This window comes from Siphateles boraxobius, unplaced genomic scaffold, assembly GCF_051911475.1.
Source record: "Siphateles boraxobius isolate OS27281-9 unplaced genomic scaffold, OSU_SipBor_1 55, whole genome shotgun sequence".
Lineage (NCBI taxonomy): Eukaryota > Metazoa > Chordata > Actinopteri > Cypriniformes > Leuciscidae > Siphateles > Siphateles boraxobius.
The window spans coordinates 410,994-435,769 of NW_027509181.1; the positions used below are offsets into that span (position 1 = coordinate 410,994).

The following is a 24,776-nucleotide window of genomic DNA, read 5'->3' on the forward strand; positions in this document are numbered from 1 at the left end:
GCGACTACCACCAATCAGAGCATACATGGATGACATGACAACTAATCGGTTATTGGGGAAGTTAACAGATAATATTGAATGGGCACGAATGCAATTTAAGCCCTCTAAATCATGGAGCATCTCAATAGTTAAAGGCAAGGTAGAAGATAAAATATTCTTCATTAATGGTGAGGCAATACCAACAGTTTCTCAGAAGCCAGTGAAGAGTCTAGGGAGATGGTATGATGGGGATCTAAAGGACACAGTTTGAGTGGGAGAAGTTAGACGACAAGCAGTGGAAGGGTTGAAGAGCATAAACAGCTGTGCTCTACCAGGCAAACTAAAGCTCTGGTGCTTTCAGTTTGGTCTACTGCCAAGGTTGCTGTGGCCACTGACTGTGTACGAGGTTTCTTTGACAACAGTGGATAAGCTGGAAGCGTTAATAAGTTCATACATCAGGAAATGGTTGGGAGTTCCACACTGCCTCAGCAGGGTGGGACTTTATAGTAAAGGAGTATTGCAGCTGCCAGTCTCTGCTTTAACCGAGGAGTTTAAGTGTGCCAAGGTCAGACTGGAAATGACTGGAAATGTGTAAGGGAGGCATTACCTGTGGTAAAAACTGGTAGAAAGTGGTCAGCAAAGAAATCTGTAGTAGAGGCAAAGGCTGACCTTAAAATTGGGGATATCGTGGGACAGGTACAGCATGGAAGAGGGGGTTTTGAGCTCAGTTTAGCTCCTCCTAAATGGCACAAGGCAGGCCCAGCTCAAAGGAGGAAGCTGGTAGTCAACGAGGTGCGAAAGCAGGAGGAGAGGATGAGATGTATAAAGGCCATTTCCCAGGCCAAGCAGGGAGAGTGGATGAGATGGGAGAGTGTGGAACAACGCAATATGGGCTGGCAAGACCTTTGGTCAATGGAAGAGAGTAGGATCAGTTTCCTTATTAGGTCAACATATGATGTTCTCCCATCACCGCAGAACCTAAACCTCTGGGTAGGAGAGGATCCCTCTTGTCCTTTGTGTTCATCACCTGCCACATTAAGGCACATTTTGACAGGATGTAAGGTGGCTCTTAGCCAAGGTCGGTTTACTTGGCGCCATGACCAAGTATTGCGATGTTTGGCTTTAGCATTGGAAGGCAAGCGTAGTATGACCAATAAGTTGCCGCTTGTTCTAGCAAAACATTACACGCAGAAGACAATATTCCTCCGCCCAGGCGAGCAACCACCAAGAAAAGGTGCTAACACCAATTCTCGCCCAGGACAACTGGAAGCTGCTAGGGACTGGACGATGTTGGCTGATCTTTATCAACGGCTTATTTTTCCACCTGAGATTGCCACCGCTAACCCACGACCAGATATTGTTTTGTGGTCTGGATCAGCACGCATTGTTCAACTGATAGAGTTAACAGTGCCATGGGAGGATGCTGTAGATGAGGCATATGAGAGGAAGAAATTGCGGTATGCTCATCTGGCCACTGAAGCAGAACAGCGAGGATGGAGAGTCCAGGTTTATCCAGTGGAAGTGGGTTGTCGAGGTTTTGTGGCACACTCTACAACCCGGTCCCTCAGAGACGTCGGATTCAGTGGTCAAGAGTTGCGTCGAACAGTAAAGAACTTATCTGAAGCAGCAGAAAGGAGCAGCAACTGGCTGTGGTTGAGACGGAAAGATTCTAGCTGGCTGTGTACAGGCCGCCATGCTACGGTTTCGTAGAATTCTTGAAAACTTGAAGAGTCTGTTGGTTTATTAGTGTAGGTTGTATAGTATTTACAGTCATTACGTTCCTGTGTATATTGCGTGAATGACCGGTGGTTGGGCAGATATTGTGTTTTGCGGTAGGTGGTATGCCATACGGAACCGTTGCCACTGAAACTGCATATTAACGCACCAGTGGGGCTCGACAGCCTTAGTCAAACGGGTTGGCGCGTATGGTTGGGTTGCGGAGAGATTGTGAGATTGTGTTTAGGTCTCAGCAGCACTGTTGGTTTATTTGTATAGGTTGTGTAGTATTTACAGTCATTACTTTCCTGTGTATATTGCGTGAATGACGGGTGGTTGGGCAGATATTGTGTTTTGCGGTAGGTGGTATGCCATACGGAACCGTTGCCACTGAAACTGCATATTAACGCACCAGTGGGGCTCGACAGCCTTAGTCAAACGGGTTGGCGCGTATGGGTGGGTTGCGGAGAGATTGTGGTTAGGTCTCAGCAGCAAGAGGGAAGTAGAGGACAGTAAGGTGGGCTGAGTTGAGTGGGGGACGGAGGGGGGTGACTCTGGGACGCCAGAATCACTGTCGAGCCCTCTTGAGGTGTCGTGGGCTAGTCGGCGAAACACTGAGGACGGAAGGTGCCCACTTGAAGACCCTAGAGATGTTCCCTACTCCGCTCAATCCAGAGGGTTGTATGGGGGGACCGCACTGTGGTTGCAGCCTTTTTGTGTGCTGACGCGCAAATACACTGCAGCTATTAACACCAGACAGAAGGAGATTCACGTCACCAGATGGAAAGAAGCGTAAATGCATGGAGAAGCATAGGTTACTGTAAAGCTACGTCTTAGTTGGTGCTTATCTTGGCGAAAGCCAAGTACAAATCAGCATGAAGTTTTAACATCTACTCTTGTGTAATGGAAATCAGGAACATCAATAACCAACCGAAGATACAGAGAAACAGACCAGCTTAAATACACAACACAGAACAAGGCTAAAGAATAGCACTGACCACTAAAGGCACAATATTAAACATGAGAGTTCTATGGGGACCTCTAGGGGTCAAACTAAAACATTACAAAGCAAAAACTCTGACAAGTGGGGTAAGAAAAGTTTATCTAATTCAAGATTGGATTGGACTGTGGTCCACAGCAGAGTCAGTTGAGCTGTGAATTATCAGTCACTATTATTATATAAAATAAATAAACAAACAAAAAAAAATGTGTTGGGCTGCAATCTCAATGCAAACCATTATAATGCCAAACTCTTTCCACGTGATTTCAGACGCCAAAAAGTGCTGAAATTTTCTCAACATGAATGATTAACAGCCAAGAAACACAAAGCCATTAACTGACTCACCAATGCCAAGATGGTGAAAGAGAGGTTTGGTGTCATCTGTGGAGGAAAGAGACTGTAGTTGTACAGAGCGAATGCAAGCACAAGACCATGAAGGACAACAAAATAGTATTTAAGCTCTGCATGCAAAATGCACAAAAAACAATGACATACATTACTATTCTAGCTGTAAGACCTTAAAGATCATGCAAATTAATCCTTAGTCATCAGAAAAATGCTGCAGTTATGAGTGTGATGGGTTATGTATCATGGTTCTTATGTATGTCTTGGACATACTCGCCTTCAGTAACAGGATTGGCGGGTAGAGCTGCAGGAGAAGGAGTCATCGATGGCAGTGAAGAACTAAAAGGGCTGATTGAACTCTCTGGGCTTCCGTGAGCATATTCGTCACATGTGCCTTTTGCCTAAGACAAGAACATACCAACTCATATTATTATTATTTAAATACAAGTACATGCGAGTAAAAGAAAAACAGCATTCACTTTGTTAATGGCATATTCACTCTCATGATGCTAACATTGTCCATGTAGCCACTATAATTGCCACATCAGAATCAGAATCAATTTAATCAGAATCAATTTAATTGCCAAGTAGTGTTGTGCACATACAATAATTTTGCTTTGGTAATAAGGTGTTACCGAGGCTGCTATATTCAGCGCCAACTTGAGAAAAAATACAGCATGACATGAGGAGAGGTGAGGAGAAAAAAAGCAATAAATAATGAAATAAATATGAAATGAATAATGAAGTATTAAAACTTATTATTAGTGGTCTGACAAGATCTCATGTCACGAGATCTCGCGAGACTAAAATGTGACGAGATTTGTAGTCGGATGAAAAGCTGTCTCATGATATCGCCATGGCGGAGAGTGAGGGTGAAATTAGTATAGATTTTTTGCAGCGCTACATTCACCGTAATGGTGCCCACTGTCGCTTTGCTGTTTTTATAAAAATAAAAACCATTGTAAACTATTGTAAATGTCTGCTCTGTTGCAGTCACACACAGTGCAGCAGGAATCACAGTTCACTGAACGTGTGATGAAGGATTCATTGCACAGCAGAGCCTAAACGCCTGCCAAATGCCTTATCTTGTAGATATGCATGCTCAGCCCCGCCACTTCCTATACGCAGAGTACGTGTGATCGCAAATTCGAAAGCGAAAGTAAAACACAAGCTCCCTGACGCGGCAAATTAGCTCTGGATCACAGTGTCATAGAGACAAGAGGGAAGGCTCGTTTTACTCAGACGACCAATCAGTCTCTCAGGATCATTGTGAAGCTATTAAGCCACGCCCTAGCAACCATTTAGAGCACCTTGGCAACAAGTTCCATAGACTTCCATTGAAAGAGATAAAAGGGATATCTCTAGATAGAAGTGTCATAGAAACATGAGAGTGGTCTCGTTTGACCCGGGTCAGCAAACAGCCAATCATGAATTACCTCATCACTTCGTAGCCCCTCCCTAGCAACCATTGTCGAGCACCTTAGCAACCACAATCCATAGAGGGATATCTTCCATTCTAAATGTAACAGAGGCATGGGAGTTGGTTTATATCATTCACACTGACAATCAGCCTTTGGAGTTTCATGATTGTCAGCTCCAAGCCACTCCCTAGCAACTAAACAGAGTACCCTAGCAACGATTTTGGAAGACCTATATCTCTGCATCAGAACATCGAATAGAGATGGGGGTTGGCTCTTTTGACTCATGCTAGCAAATAGGACTTCCAACATGCTACATATGCTAGCTGTGGTGCTTGCCAAAGGCAAGGCATCACTATTGTTATTGTGCATACTTAATAGTGGTGCTTGCCAAAGGCAAGGCACCACTATTGTTATTGTGCATGCTTATTATTATTAGTGGTGCTTGCCAAAGGCAAGGCATCACTAGTGTTCTTCTACATACTTATTAGTGGTGCTTGCCAAAGGCAAGGCATCACTAGTGTTCTCTTGCATACTTATTATTAATTCTATTTTACTTACTGAAATTCCATTTAAACTTATTATTATTATTAAGTTGGCTTGTGAGAGCCAACTTACTGAAATCCTATTTAAACTTATTATTATTATTAAGTTGGCTTGTGAGAGCCAACTTACTGAAATCCTATTTAAACTTATTATTAGGTTGGCTTGTGAGAGCCAACTTACTGAAATCCTATTTAAACTTATTATTAAGTTGGCTTGTGAGAGCCAACTTACTGAAATCCTAGTCAAGTCAAGTCAAGTCACCTTTATTTATATAGCGCTTTTTACAATACAGATTGTATCAAAGCAGCTTCACAGTGATAACATGAAAATAATATAACAGAGTTTGTTTCTAAAAGAAAATTGAGTCAACGTCCACCTTAAGTAAGGCAGATCAATAATATTATTGAATATTAAATGTCCCCAACTAAGCAAGCCAAAAGCCAAGGCAACAGTGGCAAGGAACCAAAACTCCATCAGGTGACAGAATGGAGAAAAAAACCTTGGGAGAAACCAGACTCAGTCGGAGGGCCAGTTCCAGTTCTGGCCAACGAAGGAACAGTGCATGATTTATGATTCGGGCAGCATTACAAGTCTGATTGGATCGGAACATTTAGAATATTTATCCATTTCCATCTTTTGGAAGTCCAAGTAATCACGCCGGTGTTGAGACGAGTTGTTGAGGATCAGTGCCGTCCACCATAGAGGGTCCATATCGCCGGTGTTGAGTCGTCTCTTCACAGGCTTTGTGATTGGCGTATCTGAAGTCTCTGTGAAAGGCTGGATACAAACTGGAGCTGACGAACGCCGTTTTTCTCGGGACTCGCGTCCCGAGATAACAGCAGAAAAGCAAAAAGGGAAAATAATTAGCGTAGCTGCTGTTCATAATGATTTCCATAACACGGGCGTAAATGATAAAAAACATGAAGACAGTGATTCTTGCGTCCCAGAGTCACCCCCCTCCGTCCCCCACTCAACTCAGCCCTGCTTACTGACCTCTACATCCCTTCTGCTGCTGAGACCCAACCACAATCTCACAATCTCTCCGCAACCCAACCATACGCGCCGACCCGTTTGACTAAGGCTGTCGAGCCCCACTGTCGTCGTTAATGCAGGTTCAGTGGCAACGGTTCCGTATGGCATACCAACTACCGCAAAACACAATATCTACCCAACCACCCGTCATTCACGCAATATACACAGGAACGTAATGACTGTAAATACTATGCAACTTATACAAATAACCTACAGACTCTTCAAGTTTTATAATATTAAATGCATTTGATCTGATTCAGCAGTTGTATAAAAGGTAAGCATTATGTAAATGCTTGGCTAAAGAGATGCGTCTTTAATCTAGTTTTAAACTGGGACAGCGAGTCAGAGCTTCGAACAATATCAGGAAGGCTATTCCACAGTTTTGGAGCTAAATGTGAGAACGCCCTTCCTCCTTTAGTGGACTTAGATATCCTAGGAATGACCAGAAGCCTCGAATTTAGTGATCTTAAAGAACGTGATGGATTGTAGGGCGATAGAAGGTCCATTAAATACACAGGAGCTAAACCATTTAGGGCTTTATAGGTCAGTAATAGTACTTTGTAATTGATACGGAACTTGATAGGTAACCAGTGTAGAGATGATAAAATTGGTGTTATATGATCATATTTTCTTGACCTAGTAAGAACTCTAGCAGCTGCATTTTGCACTAACTGTAGCTTGTTTATTGAGGATGCAGGACAGCCAGTTAATATAGCATTACAATAATCTAGTCTCGAGGTCATGAATGCATGAACTAACTTTTCTGCATCAGAAACAGATAGCATGTTACGTAACTTTGTAATGTTTCCAAGGTGGAAAAAGGCTGTTCTTGTAACATATGAAATATGATTTTCGAAAGACAAGTTGCGGTCTAGTATAACACCCAGGTCTTTTACTGTAGTGGATAAAGTAACTGGACATCCTTCTATATTAAAGTTGTATTGTAAGTGAGTTTGTGGGTAGTTTTTTGGACCAATAAGTAATACCTCCGTTTTATCTGAATTTAGTAGCAGGAAATTACGCGTCATCCAGCATTTTATATCTTTGAGACACTCTGTCAAATTTGATAAGTTAGTGTTTTCATCTGGCCGTGATGAAATATATAATTGAGTGTCATCAGCATAACAGTGGAAATTAATTGCATGTTTTCTTATAATATTACCAAGTGGGAGCATATATATTGAGAATAGCAGAGGGCCTAACACCGATCCTTGCGGCACTCCATAGTCTACTGACGTTATCTTTGATTTTTCCCCATTTAAACAGACAAAATGATAACGGTCTGATAAGTACGATCTAAACCAGCTTAATGCCTGTCCCTGAACACCAGTGTAGTTTTGTAGTCGATCCAGGAGTATTTTATGATCGATAGTGTCGAACGCAGCGCTTAGATCGAGTAGAACTAGTATTGAGATACAGCCTTGGTCAGAAGCTAAAAGTAAATCATTTGTAATTTTAACTAGCGCAGTTTCTGTGCTATGATGCGGTCTGAATCCTGACTGGAATTTTTCATATATCTCATTTTCTTGCAAGAAAGAGCACAATTGAGCGGACACAATTTTTTCTAGTATTTTAGACATAAATGGAAGATTTGAAATGGGTCTGTAATTTGCTAAGTTATTTGGGTCTAATTGCGGTTTCTTAATGAGAGGTTTTATTACTGCCAGCTTGAATATTCTTGGAACATGACCTAAAAATAAAGACGAGTTAATAATATTGAGAAGAGGCTCTTCCACTACAGGTAACACTTCTTTCAGTAGTTTAGTGGGTATTGGATCTAATAAACATGTTGTTGGTTTCGATGCAATGATAAGTTTATTTAGCTCTTCCTGTCCTATAGTTGTAAAGCGGTGTAGTTGTTCCAGAGGGGCGATAATTGAGGCTGAATCATAAGACACCATAAAAGAGTGTACATTTACAATTGTGTTACGGATGCTTTCTATTTTCTCATTAAAGTAGTTCATAAAATCATTACTACTATACTGTAACGGAATATTTTGCTCTGGTGATGTCTGTATATTTGTTAGTCTAGCCACGGTGTTAAATAAAAACCTTGGATTATTTTGGTTATTTTCTATTAGTTTGTGGAGATGCTCAGCCCTGGCTGCTTTTAGAGCCTTTTTATAACGTGACATACTGTCTTTCCACGCGAATCTAAAGACCTCTAAATTAGTTTGTTTCCATTTACGCTCTAAGTTACGAGTTTCTCTCTTGATAACATGCGTAGCACTGTTGTACCAAGGTGCTTTAGTTTTCTCTCTAACCTTTTTTAATCTAATTGGTGCAACAATATCTAATGTACTAGAGAAAATGGTGCTCAAACTGCTAGTCATTTCCTCTAGTTCATCTGTTTGTTTGGGTTCACTGAGCAGCTGAGATAGATCAGGTAAGCTATTTAAGAATCTATCTATAGTGGTTGGAACGATTGTTCTGCCTGGTCGACAACGTGGCGCAACATGACAAATTTCAGCAGTACGTATTATACAAGTTACCATGTGATGATCAGTGAGATCGTCACTTTGCGGTATAATATCTATATCAGTTGGATTGGTTCCATATGATATAATTAAGTCTAGTGTATGATTTAGACGATGAGTGGGACCACTGACGTTTTGCTTGACCCCAAAAGAGTTTAATAAATCTGTAAACGCAGTCCCTAACGCATCATTTGTGTTATCTACGTGTATGTTAAAATCTCCAACAATTATTGCTTTATCGGTATTGACCAATAGATCTGAGAGAAACTCTGCAAACTCTTTTAGGAAATCAGCATAGGGCCCTGGAGGTCTATATACAGTAGCCAAGGCTAGAGATAATAGGGATTTCTTTCTTACATCTAAGAGCGTAATATTTAGTAAAAGTACTTCAAATTAATTAAACCTGTGACCTGTTTCCTGAATAACATTAAGAATATCTCTATAGATTGTTGCAACACCGCCGCCACGACCGATCAGACGGGGCTCATGCTTATAACAGTATACTGGTGGAGTGGACTCATTTAGACCGAAATAATCATTTGGTTTAAGCCAGGTTTCAGTAAGGCAAAGTACATCGAAGCTATTATCTGTGACCATTTCATTTACAATAACCGCCTTAGGTGTGAGCGATCTAATGTTTAGAAGACCTAGTTTTAGAAATAGTTTTTGTTCACTGATATTTAGATTTTCAGGTTTAATTACAATAAGATTTTCCCTAGATCCTACAGTAGATTTATTATATGGCCTCACTAAACGAGGAATAGACACAGTTTCTATATAATGTTCTACACTACTTATTTCAATTAATTTGGCACAGCAAAGACTGTGATTTGGACTTTGATTTTCGAGCCATATGGTGTGTAACGTCTTGGAGATGTTGTCCGACAGAACAGCCCCTCCGATTCTGCTGGGGTGCAGGCCATCAGCACGGTAGAGCCTAGGTCGCTCCCAGAACAGATTCCAATTATTTACAAAGAGCAGTTTCTGTTCATTACACCATGACATTAACCATTCATTTAGTGCAAATAATCTACTGAACCTTTCCTGAGAGGTTAATAAGTTTATTAACCTATAATAAGTTTAATCCTATTTAAACTTATTATTATTAAGTTGGCTTGTGAGACTTAACATTGCGGAATGTTCAGATTTTCAAACTGGCCAACTGCCAAAAATTAAAATCTAAGCTCCTTGAAGCCCTAGACTGAATCAAACTGCCATTCTATATACTATATGAGCCATTGAGACTCATTTAAACTAATAAACTCATCTTTCTATGACACTTATCTATCTGCAATTAAACTCTCTTAAACTCATAATAAATTAATAAACTTTAAACTTGAACTCTTAGACTCATTTAAACATAAACTCTAAACTCATAAACTTGTACGCTTATAAACTCATACACTTATAAACTCATGAATTAATACCCTTATGAAGTCTTAAACTCATGAATTCATACACTTATAAACTCTTAAACTCATAAATGAATCAACTAAACTCATTTAAACATTAACTCTTAAACTTGTACACTTATAAACTCATGAATTCATACACTTATGAACTCAAACTCTAAATAATAAACTCTGAACTCTTACTCATTTAAACTCATAAACTTATGAACTCATGAACTCATACACTTATGAACTCATGAATTCATACACTTATGAAATCAAACTCATAAATGAATAAACTCTGAACTCTTACTCATTTAAACTTATAAACTCTAAACTCATAAACTCGTACACTTATAAACTCATGAATTCATAAGCTTATGAACTCATGAAATCATAAACTCATAAACTTGTACACTTAGAAACTCATGAATTCATACACTTATGAACTCAAACTCATTTAAACATTAACTCTTAAACTTGTACACTTATAAACTCATGAATTCATACACTTATGAACAAACTCAAAATAATAAACTCTGAACTCTTACTCATTTAAACTCATAAACTTATGAACTCATGAACTCATACACTTATGAACTCATGAATTCATACACTTATGAAATCAAACTCATAAATGAATAAACTATGAACTCTTACTCATTTAAACTTATAAAGTCTAAACTCATAAACTCGTACACTTATACACTCATGAATTCATAAGCTTATGAAGTCATGAAATCATAAACTCATAAACTTGTACACTTAGAAACTCATGAATTCATACACTTATGAACTCAAACTCATTTAAACATTAACTCTTAAACTTGTACACTTATAAACTCATGAATTCATATACTTATGAACAAACTCAAAATAATAAACTCTGAACTCTTACTCATTTAAACTCATGAACTTATGAACTCATAAACTCGTACACTTATAAACTCATGAATTCATAAACTTATAAACTCATACACTTATGAATAACCATGCCACCATGAACCCAGAGATGCCTAATTCTCAAGAATTCTTGGCCACAGTTGCTCAGTATGGGTCCACAGTCCAATGCCACGAGACAGCTGAGTCAGAGACAAAGTCTTTGATAGCTAAACACTCACATGTGCTGACTGATCTCATGACTCCTATCCATTAGATATTTGACAGGCTGCCCTCCACTCCAGCTACTGTCTCCAATGCTGCCTCTATACCCCTTCTGGATTCTCGAATGCTCTCTCCTTTGGCTGAACCTCGCCAACCTCCACCGCAACGTTTCTCGGGTGATCCCAGTGCATGTGACGAGTTACTGACTCAGTGCTCTGTCACATTTGAACTGCAACCATCTTCCTTGTTCCTTTGTTCCCTACATTCGAAGAGGAGTTTAAACAAGTCTTTGAGCACTCTCTTATCGGCCAACAAGCCTCTAAGAGACTTCTCACCCTCTGACAAAATAATGGCAGTGCTTTCTGAATACATCATACAGTTTCGGACAGTTTCAGCAGGGAATGGCTGGAACAATGAAGCCCTCATGGTGTGTTTCCTGATTGGACTATCTGAGCCGATCAAGGATGATACACTTATGGACTCATGAATTCATACACTTATGAACTCAAACTCATGAATGAATTAACTCTCAACTCTTACTCATTTAAACTTATAAACTCTAAACTCATAAACTCATACACATAAACTCATAAACTTATAAACTCATAAATTCATACACTTATGAACTTTTAAATTCATAAATAGTTCACAATAGCAACCACCCAGAACACCCTAGCAACTGCCTAGCAACCACCCAAAATACCATAGAACACCCTAGCAACACCATAGCAACCACCCAGAACACCCTAGCAACTGCCTAGCAACCTCCCATCACACCCTAGCAACAACCCAAAATACCTTAAAACACCCTAGCAACACCCTAGCAACCATACAAAATAGCCTAGCACACCCTAGCAACACCATAGAAACCACCCAGCACACCCTAGCAACTGCCTAGAAACCACCCATAACACCCTAGGAACCACCCAAAATACCTTAAAACACCCTAGCTACACCATAGCAACCACCCAAAATACCTTAAACACCCTAGCAACACCATAGCAACCACCTAGCACACCCTTGCAACTGCCTAGCAACCACCAATAACACCCTAGCAACCACCCAAAAAAACTTAAAACACCCTCAACACCATAGCAACCACCCAAAATACCTTAAACACCCTAGCAACACCATATCAACCTCCCATAACACCCTAGCAACTGCCTAGCAACCACCCAGAAGACCCTAGCAACCACCCAAAATACCTTTAAACACCCTGGCAACACCCTAGCAACCAACCAAAATACCTTAGCATTCACCCAGAACACCCTAGCAACCACCCAAAATACCTTAGCAACCACCTAGCAACCAACCAGAACAACTTTAAATTACTTCAAACTATACTTTAAACTTTAAACTACTTTAAACTAATTTAAACTTCAAACTAATTTAAACTTCAAACTAATTTAAACTTTAAACTACTTTAAACTTCTTCAAACTTTCTAGTCAAAACTTTCACAAGCCAACTTAAAGTTAACCCTAGTTGCTCCAGAGGCGTGCGACCTCTGACATATATAGCAATTGTAAGTCGCTTTGGATAAAAGCATCAGCTAAATGTAAAACCATTTTGCAAGACCTATATCTCTGCATCAGAACATCTTTTAGAGATGGGGGTTGGCTCTTTTGACTCATGCTAGTAAACAGGACATCCAACATGCTACACATGCTAGCTGTGAATAACTACATGCTAATAGTGATTAGGTAAGGGCTAAATCTTGCCAACAAAATGTTTAGAACTCCAATGGTAACCATCTGTGACATCTACCAACCATCTAGCAACGTCATAGCAACCACCCAGAATACCCTAGCAACCACCTAGCAACACCATAGCAACCACCCAGAACACCCTAGCAACCACCTAGCAACGCCATAGCAACCGCCTAACAACCACCCATAAGACCTTAGCAACCACCTAGCAACACCATAGCAACCCTCAGAATACCATAGCAACCGTGTAACAACGCCCTAGCAACCACCAAGAATACCCTAGCAACCACCTAGCAACACCATAGCAACCACCCACAACACCCTAGCAACTGCCTAGCAACACCCTAGAAACCACCCAGAATACCCTAGCAACCAGTCAGAACACTGTAGCAACCACATTGCAATGCCCTAGCCTTACTGAACGCTGTTCAGCTAAATTTGCAGTTACTTTGTACATTAAATCTAGAATTAATTACATGTCAACTGTTTAGCTAGAGAAGAATTATTATAGTTATTGGGAACTTTCAATGGCACATTGACTAAACTTTATGGAGAGACAGACACATGGTGTGGTCTTGAACACGCAGCAGCTGTGACCAATTATAGAATGATGTCCAAAGCAAATCTAATGGTTGATCATAAGTGCTATTGATTATTCCCAATACCAGGTCATTCTGCTGTTTTAATAATTTCTTTAAGTCTTTTTATGATTTTTAATCATAATAGAATTCAGCTATTCATTTTTTTCATTTACCCCTCTTGTTCTAGTGTGGTTTTACTTCCCCATAGAACCGCAAAAGTAACTAGACATACTTTCCTTCTTGATTAGTTTATGTTTAAAAGTTGCTTCAATTTTATGAGCCAGCTACAAAAGTAATCTAGACGATTGCTATGGCATAATTTTGAGCACCACTAATAAACACAACACAATCTAATTGGAAAGCTATTCTCTTCCTCTTTTTTCTCTTTCTTTCTCTTCTTCACTTGTTCAGAGATCAAGCCTGTTGTATGCTATCAGTAAGTTCTGATAAATAATTTGACCATAAGAACCATCTTATGTCATTTATTAAATATAGGCTTACGCTCTTCTAGCAAAACCACTCAGATCCACACAAATCTGAGTATCCTGCTATTTGCAGCTAAGATAGCAATAATCAGGTACAGATTTCACTTGTTAACCACACCTGTCTGAACCTAGCTGTACATTATACACCTAGCTGTCTCACTTTGCCATTAGCTTCAAATTCTGTTTGATCGTGCATTAGTCTCTTGCCCTTACTCTCACCACAAGTGTGCCGAAATGTTGCAGATGCTCAGCCTAACTGCCCAGATGGCAGGCCAAATGGACTGGCTAGGTGTTTTGAGCAACACCCTTTTATCCATGGCTGCTGATGACCTTCAGCGCCAGAACCAAAAGTAACTGGAAAACAAGGGGAAAAAACTAATGGCAGACGACTCAAACCAGAGGTATGACCACAAATATCTGACTGAGGTTATCTTCCTGGCCCACAACCTCACAGGTTTGAAACAGGAGGTAAACAACCTCAAACGCCAGATCACCGAATCCCAAAAGAAGCTGACACATGCTAAAAGCCGCATAGACCAGCTAGAGATGGAGGCTCAGGACAGACACAAGGACCCTGGCAGAAGGAAGTCACAGGAGAAAATCCACTAGCTTCAAACGGCTCTGACAGCTGCTAAACAACAAGAGCAGTTGGAAAAGAAAGCCAGAGAGGACCTGGAAAAGGAACTCTTTCACAAAGAGTCACTGTTAAAAGCAGCAAATTCTGAACTCTTGGACAAAGATGCCAGAATCATGGCCTGTGAAGGTCAACTGAATGTGTCCCGATCTGGAATTGAAGCGCTGACCTAGCAGCTGGAAAACACTAAAGATGAACTTGACATGGTCCAACGAGAACTGAGACACTCATACCTGCTGCAAAAGGAACTACAGCAGGAGAGATATCTAACTCCCCCACTTGCAATCAGCAGAGAAACCTCCTCCAGCCAAGCACAGAGTTACAAAGGGGGAGACAAACCCCTCTGCTTAGCACATCATCGGACGGTTTCCTTAATTTGTGTCAGGAGTTATGAAATGAAAAAAATGAGTCGATACCTTTAATATGAATTATGAGCATCAGCTGGTCCATTCATAAAAAAACACTCTGTGCTGTCGTCATGACAGTGATTCACAAAACAACGTCCCTCAGGGCTTTAGCTCAAAAATGTGCAGACTTGGAGAAATATTGATATATTCTCATAGATTCACATCATATTTCTATAGACAGGAATAATATTTATTGAATTTATACCCAAATGCGTCGATGTAATCATTATGATCATTTCTTACTGAGATGTGCTGTGTTTTCAATTCATACCAAAAGCCTGAGGGCGCTATATGCACAATAATAGTCCATATATGGATCATGAAGACACATAGTCATGTGACATTCCAGGATGTCACTGATACAGAAAGTAGCTGACAGAGATCACTGTAACATGCAGATGTTTTGAAGACAATAAACATGATTGATATTTGAGTTACCTGTGTTCTTCAAATGCCAGGTATTTCATAATAATAGATTATATTTATAATGTAATGCTAATCGATATAGATTTCATCATCGTGCAGAACACTATAAATAATACATTTTCTGTCTGATTTTTTTTTTAATCTGAAGCCAAATTAGATCACAGAAGATTATTTAAAACACTCGACTTGCGTTATAAAGTAAGTTTGGAGCACAAACATGGTTTTAATCTCATAAAGGGTCGTGTATTGGTGGTGTGCTAAGCTAACATGCTAGCGAGCCCAGGTGCACCTGCCACCAGCAGTTATTGTTTTATGATTTTTTTCTAAATAGGAATGCTTACTGAAATGTTTCAGTGCATTTGATACCAGTTTCAAATATTTAGTGAGAACTTTTATAAAAGAAATTAGGGGTTGAAACCCTATGAATAGCCTGTGAATAGCCAGTCGTTGGTAGCTATAATGCAGACAAAAGAAATGCATATTTAGAGCCATAACCAGTCTGGAGAGGTGTGAATGTGTGCAGGGGAGACTGACACTGAATGGGGCTCGTTTGCACCACAAAATAATAGAGACAATAGACTGAACAGATGACTCAGAAGATGACTAAACATCAGTTTGCATTTTAGAGTCTAATCAAAATAAAGTAATTTGACATGATCTTGAAAAACATTTAACTAAACACAGAGTTTTTGACTTATCAGTTTCAGATTTTAAATATAAAGTGGTCACACATATGGCTTTAGCTGCAGTGGATTTCTAGATTGCTCCAGGGCCAACTTCAATTTTATTTTCATGAAGATGTTTCATAAAAATAAATTTCTAATAACTACAAAACTTTGAAGCTATTTAAAAAAGAAAAATCATTATGACAAGAATTAATTCTACATTTACAATAAACTACCAGGTGTCAGCTTTCAAATGAGATCATACTTGTGCTTTTAGTGCAAAGGGTTCATGAACTGTATCTGTTTCAGTTTGGGTATGTCATTTCTGGGGATTTTTCAAAAGTGGGCTTGCAGCTTAACAGGTTAAGACATAACTGTCACTATAAGTTTCTCAGAATACAATAGTAGTCAAATAATGAATCTTAGTCTTATATCTTTTTAATGATGTATAGTTTGTCAAGGTATAACATTAAATCTGATAGTAAATTTGAACTAAATAAAAAAAAAAAACGCTTCAGTGCGCCGACGCACTGGCGAAGATTAAGAGGTTAAAGCTTCTGCAGCCGCGGAAGGAAAATAATTGATTCAGACGAATCTTGAAACGACGCGTGTAGTGACACTCAAAGACCTCATCCGAATGGCCAGACATATCCCTGCATTTACACCAGAGTTTGCAGAAGACCACGACGTCCACGTTACCTGCGAGACCTGCAGTCTTTGGTGAGTGTGAACCATCAAGATAGACTCTATCTGATCTGGATCACATCCAGCCCAGAGTTGCGACGCTTTCTGGCTCGGCAGCCAGACAACATCCAGTCTAACTACCAGCAGCTGAAACAAGTCATCATAAAGGAATTCTCAGAGTCTAAAAACGGACTGATTGCTGCCCTAGACATCAAAAAGGGTCGGCATGAAACTCCCTATGTTTACTATCACAGCTTCGGAGCTTGCAACAAACCTGGGATGGAGGAGGACACGAGTTTCAAGAGCCTTTTCCTCCGAAACCTCCATCCTATTGTAAGTCACCATTTAGGCATGATGGCCTGTCCCCACACAATGCCTATCCAACAACTGCGTGACCTGACACAGAAGGCCTTTAACAAACACAAGGCCTCCTCAAAAAGGGTTTGTAAGACCCCAGTGATTCTGAACGGCAAAAAATCCAGAATGCAAAGCTGGCACCAGAAGGCGCCCAGCATTATCACAATGCAAGAGCCTTCAACAAAGAGCTCCTAGCCAGCAGAGGGCAGAACCGTCACCATGGCCATAGACCCAGACACAAGACCAATTGCTGGGAGGAGCCATGGAAAAGTACATCCTCCAACAACAACATCCTCCTCCACACCTTTCAAACAGGTGTCAAACAGAGGCTGCACAAAGACAGTTGGACACGCCTGCTTCTGAGATACAAGAGCTGCTAGCACTAGCCAAAGAGCTCCTGGAACAGAACTCACATGAGGAAAACTGGGATGAACAAATGTCTGACCTGTGCCCAACACAACTCAGGCTAGCTCAAGTCAGCACTACTGCCAGAGCAGAGTAACACTGCAGACTTCAGACGCCTGGTGACTGGGTGCTGAACCAAGGGCGAATGACCACCTGCTGCCCTTTTTGCTACCAGTACAAGGTCAGTCTGAAACTCTCTCCATGCTACACAACACCCATAACCACTCCCTGTAGTCACAAGCAACCACTTGCCTCAAACGACAGGTGACAAGCTGTCAAGGCACCTGCTGCCTCGGCACCTGCTGCAGAGACCTGGAGTTGGCTACTGTCTACATCACCCACCGTGGAGCAACCATCACTCCAGGAAACACAAACCGGAAGGGTGTGTGATCGTTCTGCACATTTGACGTCGCTAGTTGTTGTCTATAGCATGGACAACAGCGTTTGAAAGGGGGGAGTTGTAGCGTCTGGAGCAATCACACACACACAAATTATTAATTTTATCTAATGAATTGTCCGGCAAACTCACTCTCCCAACAAAGATCTGTCTTACTTCCCCCGAAGCTAACACCACTGGCAGAACTCGGGGTCCTGTTTCATAGATAAAAATCTTTTACGACCCCTAAAAGGGAATTCCTGAGAGATGTCACACTCACTTAATTCTCCTGAGAAAGAGAAATAAACCCTGTTAATCCTATATATTCTACATATAACCACTTGAGAAATGTATAAACATGTATCCTAATTTTCACATCTCATGATTTTCCTTCTGATGTTGTTTTGGCCTATGTTTTCTTGTAAACTCTAATGGGTTAATGTTTCAGACTTTGCATACTATGGTTAGCCAACATCATATGTGTGGCATATTTGATTTCTATAACTTGGTACTTTGAAGATCGAAATGACTGTGTACATGATATGTCGATAACAACAACATATTATTATTACAAGAATCTTTCAGTTTCTTCATCGGCTCCCACCCCTCCAGCGGGCACATGCAAATGAGCACCCTTGAAACAAAGAACCATAAACCAAATTCTCCCGCCTGGAACTTCCTGTCACGGTTCATGGATTCACTGTCTCGCCCTCGCGCTGTGAGTATGGTTGTGTGTGTATTGGTAGACGTGGCTCGTGACTGAGGCTGATGAGCGGATCAGCGTCAGCTGTTTCTCATCACGGCACCCTATTTATTGTGTGTGAGTTTGTCCTGTCTTTGTCAGATCGTTGTAGAGGCTCTCTGGATTTACCTGTGTCTCCTATCCAGTTCTCCTGTCTGATTGTTTGCCCGGATCGCCTGTGTTCCTGCCTGGAGTCTGCCCATCTGCGTCCCTGCATTGCCAGTGCCCTGCCAGAGACTGAGACTTCCATCTGAACCTACTACTTCTATTCTTTTGTGAATAAACAGTTGTTCATTGCACTTGAATCCTATCGTTCTTTCTGGCCCTTACTGACACCTCCACCTTTCTTATTGGCCGAGCCAACCCTGAGAGGTAGGACCTTTCTAAGGGTCTCTTGACTCCCCTCACTCTCTTTGCTTTCAGACTCTCTGGACGCTCTTGGCTCTCTGAGCCAGGCTTGTGCAAAATTCAGAATTGAATTGAAAATGACTCCTAAATTCCAATTCAATTCTTGAATTTGAATTGAATTTGAATTGATGTCAAAAACAGGATCTAGAATTACAATTCGAATTTGAATTAAAGGAAGCAGAATTGCAATTCAAAACAAATTTTAAGAAATTCATATAGATATTTTAAGTGAAGTGTTTAACAATGAAGCTTTATGTCAGATATGATTTCAGATATGATTTCAGATGTCAGATATGATTTCATTACATATTCTATAAATGATATTAGTTTGAACTACTTGTACAGATTACATTAACAGGAAATATTTTCCCCCAGCAATGAATGTTAAAAGCTCTAGTCACAGAACAAATAATTAAGTTTGATTTATTGTAATTGTAATTTTGTGGAACATGATAGAACATGACTCAGAACATGATAGAACATGACTCCCAGAATTACTTTGGTAAATCTTTGGAAGAAAAAAAAAATACGTGGACATTTGTTGATATATATATATATATATATATATATATATATATATATATATATATATTAGAACAAAATGTATGCAGGGTTGAGAAGTGAGTTAACTGTAATGAAAATATGTTATTGAATTACATAATTAATGTAATTGTATTTAGTTGTATTACTGAGGTAAAATGTGTAATTTAATTAGTTACTAATCAAATTTAAAGGAAATTGATTTACATTGATAAAGTAATCCAAATAAAATAATCCAAACCACATTTATAATGGGTAACTTATAACAGTAAGCAATTACATTTCCAAAGTAACCTTCCTAACGCTGAATGTATGTGAGATTCAACATTCTTTCTGTTGTGTGACTAGGGTGACCACCCGTAACGCTTTGTGTTGTACCGCACAGCATTTTCACCCCTTGTCCCCCACGTCGCATATTGAGAAAATGTCCCGCATATTTATCAGTCTGTTTGTTTTTAATTATCATATTAAGAAAATGTGCATGCGTTCTTTTGCCTTTTTAAGAAAGCATTTTATTTATTCTTTTTGCGCCGTAGTTTTTCACCTATATTTAACAGCGCTTCGTCAGAAGTACAAATACAACAGCCGTTTTTAAAATCATATCCAATGGTTGAAAAGAAAGGAGTAAACACGGTCACTAGTAGGTTGTTAATCAAAATGTTGAGTGGTGATTCGTTCCATGTGTTCCCTGTCAGAAAACAAATGGATAATTCGGTAAATTAAAATTTTAATTTAACAGAATTTATCAACTTATTGCCTGCTGTAGTTGTTTTAATTCACATCCTTTCTAAAAATATGAAAGTGTTTGGTGTAATATATTCTTAATATATAAGGCTGCCAATAAACTAATTTCATGTTGTTTTATATTTTATTTGTTCATTATTTATTTTGTTAGATTTTAGTTGGACTTAGTCAGAACTGTTTCAAAAATAGTGATCTGCATGATGCCTGCTGCCTTGCTCAGTGATGTTGAATTTAAATGGCAAGTAAAATAAAGACATGTTATGTTACATTGTGATGTAATTGTGTTGTCTGGAAGGGACTAAATAACAAACGATTTTTTATTCAGGAAGTCAGGAAGATGTGAAGATGATGCTAAATTAGAAGTTTCCTAAGGACCCCCAAGCTTGTGCCAGGCTGCGGACTTGTCTTTCCATTCACCAAAGATCCTCTGACTCCAACCGGTTCTCTCTCATCAAAACAACATCAGCAAAGATCAACTGGAGCCTCAACAAATTGCATCAAGACAGTTTAATTCAAATGGGCGAGACATGCAAGTATCAAACTTAGTCTCATTATTTGATACATTAAGTATCCTTACATCTCTTAAATGACGTGTTAGAACTAAACTGATGGTTTGCTCAAGGCTGTTGATCTGCTGAATTTCAAACAATGCTATAACTTCTTGCTTTCCTGTATTCTTCTTCAGCTCTCTTTCCCTTGGTAAACTGTATGCATGTATGTGTGTATGTTAGAGTAGTTTAAATGTTTAGTCTAGTTAATAAAGTCTTGTTCATATCACACGTAAAGTTGTCCGTGTCCCGAGCTCATATCTGGAGTCACTAATCATAGATTTTGACTACTTGCTCTTAGTGTTACTTAGTAAGAAAGACATTTCCCATGCCCCGGAAATGTACATTTCTATTAATTAATTAATAACCAATATTGAGTGTTCACGGGATGAACCGAGTAATTGGTTGTAATGTTAATGTAGCTACATCAAGTTAGCCTGATTAACTGATCTTAATCTACACGTAGCATACACATAACACATTATAGACTTATATAATTCAATGTTAGGCTGCATAGTTTAGATCAGCCGGAACCGGGAACACTTCCCATAAATCCTGATGTACTTTTTACATCATAAGAAGGATGGCGTCTACGCTAATATTTGTCTCTCTGTTTATCCTGAGGTTTACCGCAGTCCCCCGGATCCAGGCCGTATCCGGATCTGATGAAGGAACTGCACCTGGACACGACGACAACGCAGTCCTGAAGTGTCACTAGTCTCTCCCTTGTGAAGTAACTTCCCTTCCCTTCTGTAACTTCCCTTCCCTTTACCTCTGTACTGATAAAACTTTGTCCGGATAATTCCAATTCACATGTCTACGTGGAAACGATAAAAAAATCTCAGAGCCACCAGACACTGTTTTATGCAAATGAGCGGCCGGATTGCATTAAAGAATTTTCTGTTAGAACGGTGTTGTGTTAGCGGCCCCTAAGTTAATAACTAATGATCGTTGCGACAGAAGTGAATCAATCAAAACTAACTTTAGCTGGACAATAACTTTATTCTAGAGCTGCTGTAAAGCCAAAACAATCTTTGTTACTTTAATTTCCTATTATCACTGTAAAGCTGCTTTGAAACCGGCCATATCGTTAAAAGCGCTATATAAATGAAGGTGACTTGACTTGACATCACTTCACTTACTGAAAAATTAATTCTGGTGGCCTTCGATGACCAAGGATGTCACTACTTACATCAAAGCCTGCAAAGACTATGCCCAATCTAAAACCCCAAAGAGTTGACTTCTGGCCTTCTCCAACCACTACCTATTCCACAACGTCCTTGGTCCCATCTTTCCATTGACTTTGTGACTGATCTACCACTATCCAATTGCTTCACTACTATCCTTGTCATAATTGATCGCTTCTGCAAGTCCTGTTGTTTGGTCCCTCTAAGGGTTCTCCCCACAGCCATGGAAACTGCTCAAGCACTATTTCATCATGTCTTTCGAATTTATGGTATACCTGATGATATTTTCAGCGATAGAGGAACTCAATTCACGTCCCAAGTTTGGAGAGCTTTCTGTAAGCATATGGACATTAACATCAGTCTCACATCAGGATACCACCCTCAGTCTAATGGACAAGTTGAATGATTAAACCAAGAAATAGGCAGATATCTTCGATCATACTGCAGCCGAGAACAACACCGCTGGTCGGAATTCCTCCCATGGGCAGAATACGCACAAAATTCACTAACTCATTCCTCAACTGGCCTGACCCCCTTCCAGTGCGTACTTGGGTATAATCATTAATTATCGTATCTCTCCATACTTTCATGTTTCCCTCCTCAAACCGGTCTACCCGGGGGCTGACCCCAACGCTGAGGCCCGAGAGCCACCACCACCACTCGATTTTGGTGGGACTGAAACTTACAAAGTAAATGAGCTACTGGACTCAAGACGAAGAGGGGGTCAGCTCCAATACTTGGTAGACTGGGAGGGCTATGGACCTGAGGAGAGATTGTGGGTAGCCGGCCGCGACATCCTGGACCCTTCTCTCATCGAGGATTTTCATCGTGCCAGACCCGATCGACCAGCACCATGACCACGGGGACGTCCACGTCGAGCGTCAGGAGACACTCCTAGAGGAGGGGGTTCTGTAACGCCACGCCAGCAGAGGGAGCCCTCGCCTGAGTATTGACTGTGTACCGCTCTCCCTTATTCTACTTGCATTTCCTGTTTGAACAGTATTTAAGAAGAGATTGTGTGTTTGCACCTTGCGAAGTATTGCCGGTTCTACTGCCTTACCAAGCGTTTCCATTGTTTTCTGCCTGATTATCTTGTGTATGATTCTGCCTGATTTCCTGATTTACGTCTGTTGGATTGTCCCTCTGCTTTGATCGCCTGTTCTGGACTGATGACTGAGTTTGGACCTCTTGCCTGTTTGCTCACCTCTGCCCTTTGGATTTCCCTTTTGTATGTCGCTAGATTGGAGTGCTATTGTGGTTTTGACCTATTGCCTGGCTTAACGTTTCTGTCTCTACAACCTGCTGCTAATAAACATCCGCAAATGGATTCTAATGCCGCCTCAGCCTCTTCCTTGCATTCTGTTCATGTTCATGTAAAAATAGCATATTTACTAATGTAAGTGTGTGTAACAACAGCGCGCATCTGTATCGTTCATTCAAACATAGACACGCAAATCAAATTTAAACTGTCTTTTTGCGGTTTACAGACACTATCCAATATCGTGATTAGAACAAAGCCTCTTAAGATGTTACTTAAGAATAAATAACTTACTATTCACAATCCTCGGCTGGATCCTTTGCTCCTCGAAATGAAACCGTAACCAGCACTTCTGAGGTAAATTTTCCAGGATTATTATTATTACCATTACGCTATTATTATTTCTCACAGACGTAAACCACATGAATCTGATTAAACAATGCGTTTTATCGAACTGATATGGGCATTGAAAGGTTTTCATGGATTGCCTGAGATCGTTTGCGCTTGAAAAGTGCCCACTCTCCGTAAGCGTGTTCACATTAGCAGATAATGAGCTGACATGAGAACGACTGACATCTCTCTCTTTTCCTACAGATTACATAAACAGTATTTGTTTTCATTTTGAATTATATAATTTAAAAGAAGACGTTTAAATGTTTATAAAGATATATTGCTCATGTATGTGACTAGTATTCACAGAGTTTTGTTTAAGATTAGAGATGTGCTCCAGAAAAAAAATCAGAGTGGCAGAGTGGCAGAAAGCACACCCTGTTTATTTTCTTTATTTTATTAAAGCACAATGTTTTGTTTTGATTGTAAGTGGGCACATAAAAAAGTAGACATTTAACAGTTTATTCTTTCATATATCTTATGCCTGTATGACCATAAATGCCAGAGTATTTTAAGTCTATTTTGCTGCTATGTGAAGAAAATCCAGCAAAACACGCTGGCGCATTTGTCGACCCCAGAGGGTTAATCAATGTTTAAAAATAGGTAATGTGGCTACACCCCAGTTTTATTCTTTTGAATGCCTGGTTCTTAGTGTCACTGTAACTGTCACTACTGTCATTGCAACAGTCTACAGTCCTTCTAAGTAAAACAATGTCTTTTTATCTGAATTTGCTGATTTGTTGTACCTGTGCATTGAGTTTGACAAAACTCTTATACTTGGGGACTTTAATAACCATGTTGACAAAAAAGGCTCTGTAATGACAAAGGACTTCCTGTCTTTATTGGACTGTTTTGATCTGAAACAGCTTGTGAACTTAACAAAGGTCACACATTAGATCTACTTATTACCAGTGGTTCATTCATGTCACAGCCTTCTTCTGTAGACTTAGTGTTGTCTGACCATTTGGGTATCTTTTTTAATATGGAATAGTCAGTTCAAAAAGTGTCATCTGCGAGTGCGGTAAATTATCGGAAATGGAAACCGATTGATTCCCTGGATTCTTTTAAAATTGCTGCTGTTACACCTGTACCAGAAAAAAACCAAAAAAAAACCGAATGTTGATTTTTTAGGATTACAAATTTTATTTAAATGTTTAATTGAGCATCCAATACAATAGTATAGAAACTGAGAAAGTTTATTAGTGTGAATTTTGTATCTAAGGT

General features: G+C 39.8%; 1 protein-coding gene across 3 annotated transcripts in view; it reads right to left on the bottom strand.

Annotated features, from left to right (window-relative positions):
• The window catches only part of plxdc1 (plexin domain containing 1), a 540,924-nt gene that overhangs the window by 85,907 nt on the left and 430,241 nt on the right, over positions 1-24,776 (bottom strand). For 2 of the 3 annotated variants that reach the window (XR_013195559.1, XM_077205814.1), the window contains exons 11-12: positions 3,318-3,441; positions 3,041-3,076 (exon numbers count right to left, since the gene is read on the bottom strand). Coding sequence is in view for 2 of the 3 variants with exons in the window: in XM_077205814.1 (XP_077061929.1) it covers positions 3,041-3,076; positions 3,318-3,441 (160 nt within the window). In the remaining variant the exon portion in view is untranslated. The remainder of the gene's footprint in view (positions 1-3,040; positions 3,077-3,317; positions 3,442-24,776) is intronic. The other variant, XM_077205815.1, reaches the window with a different exon arrangement.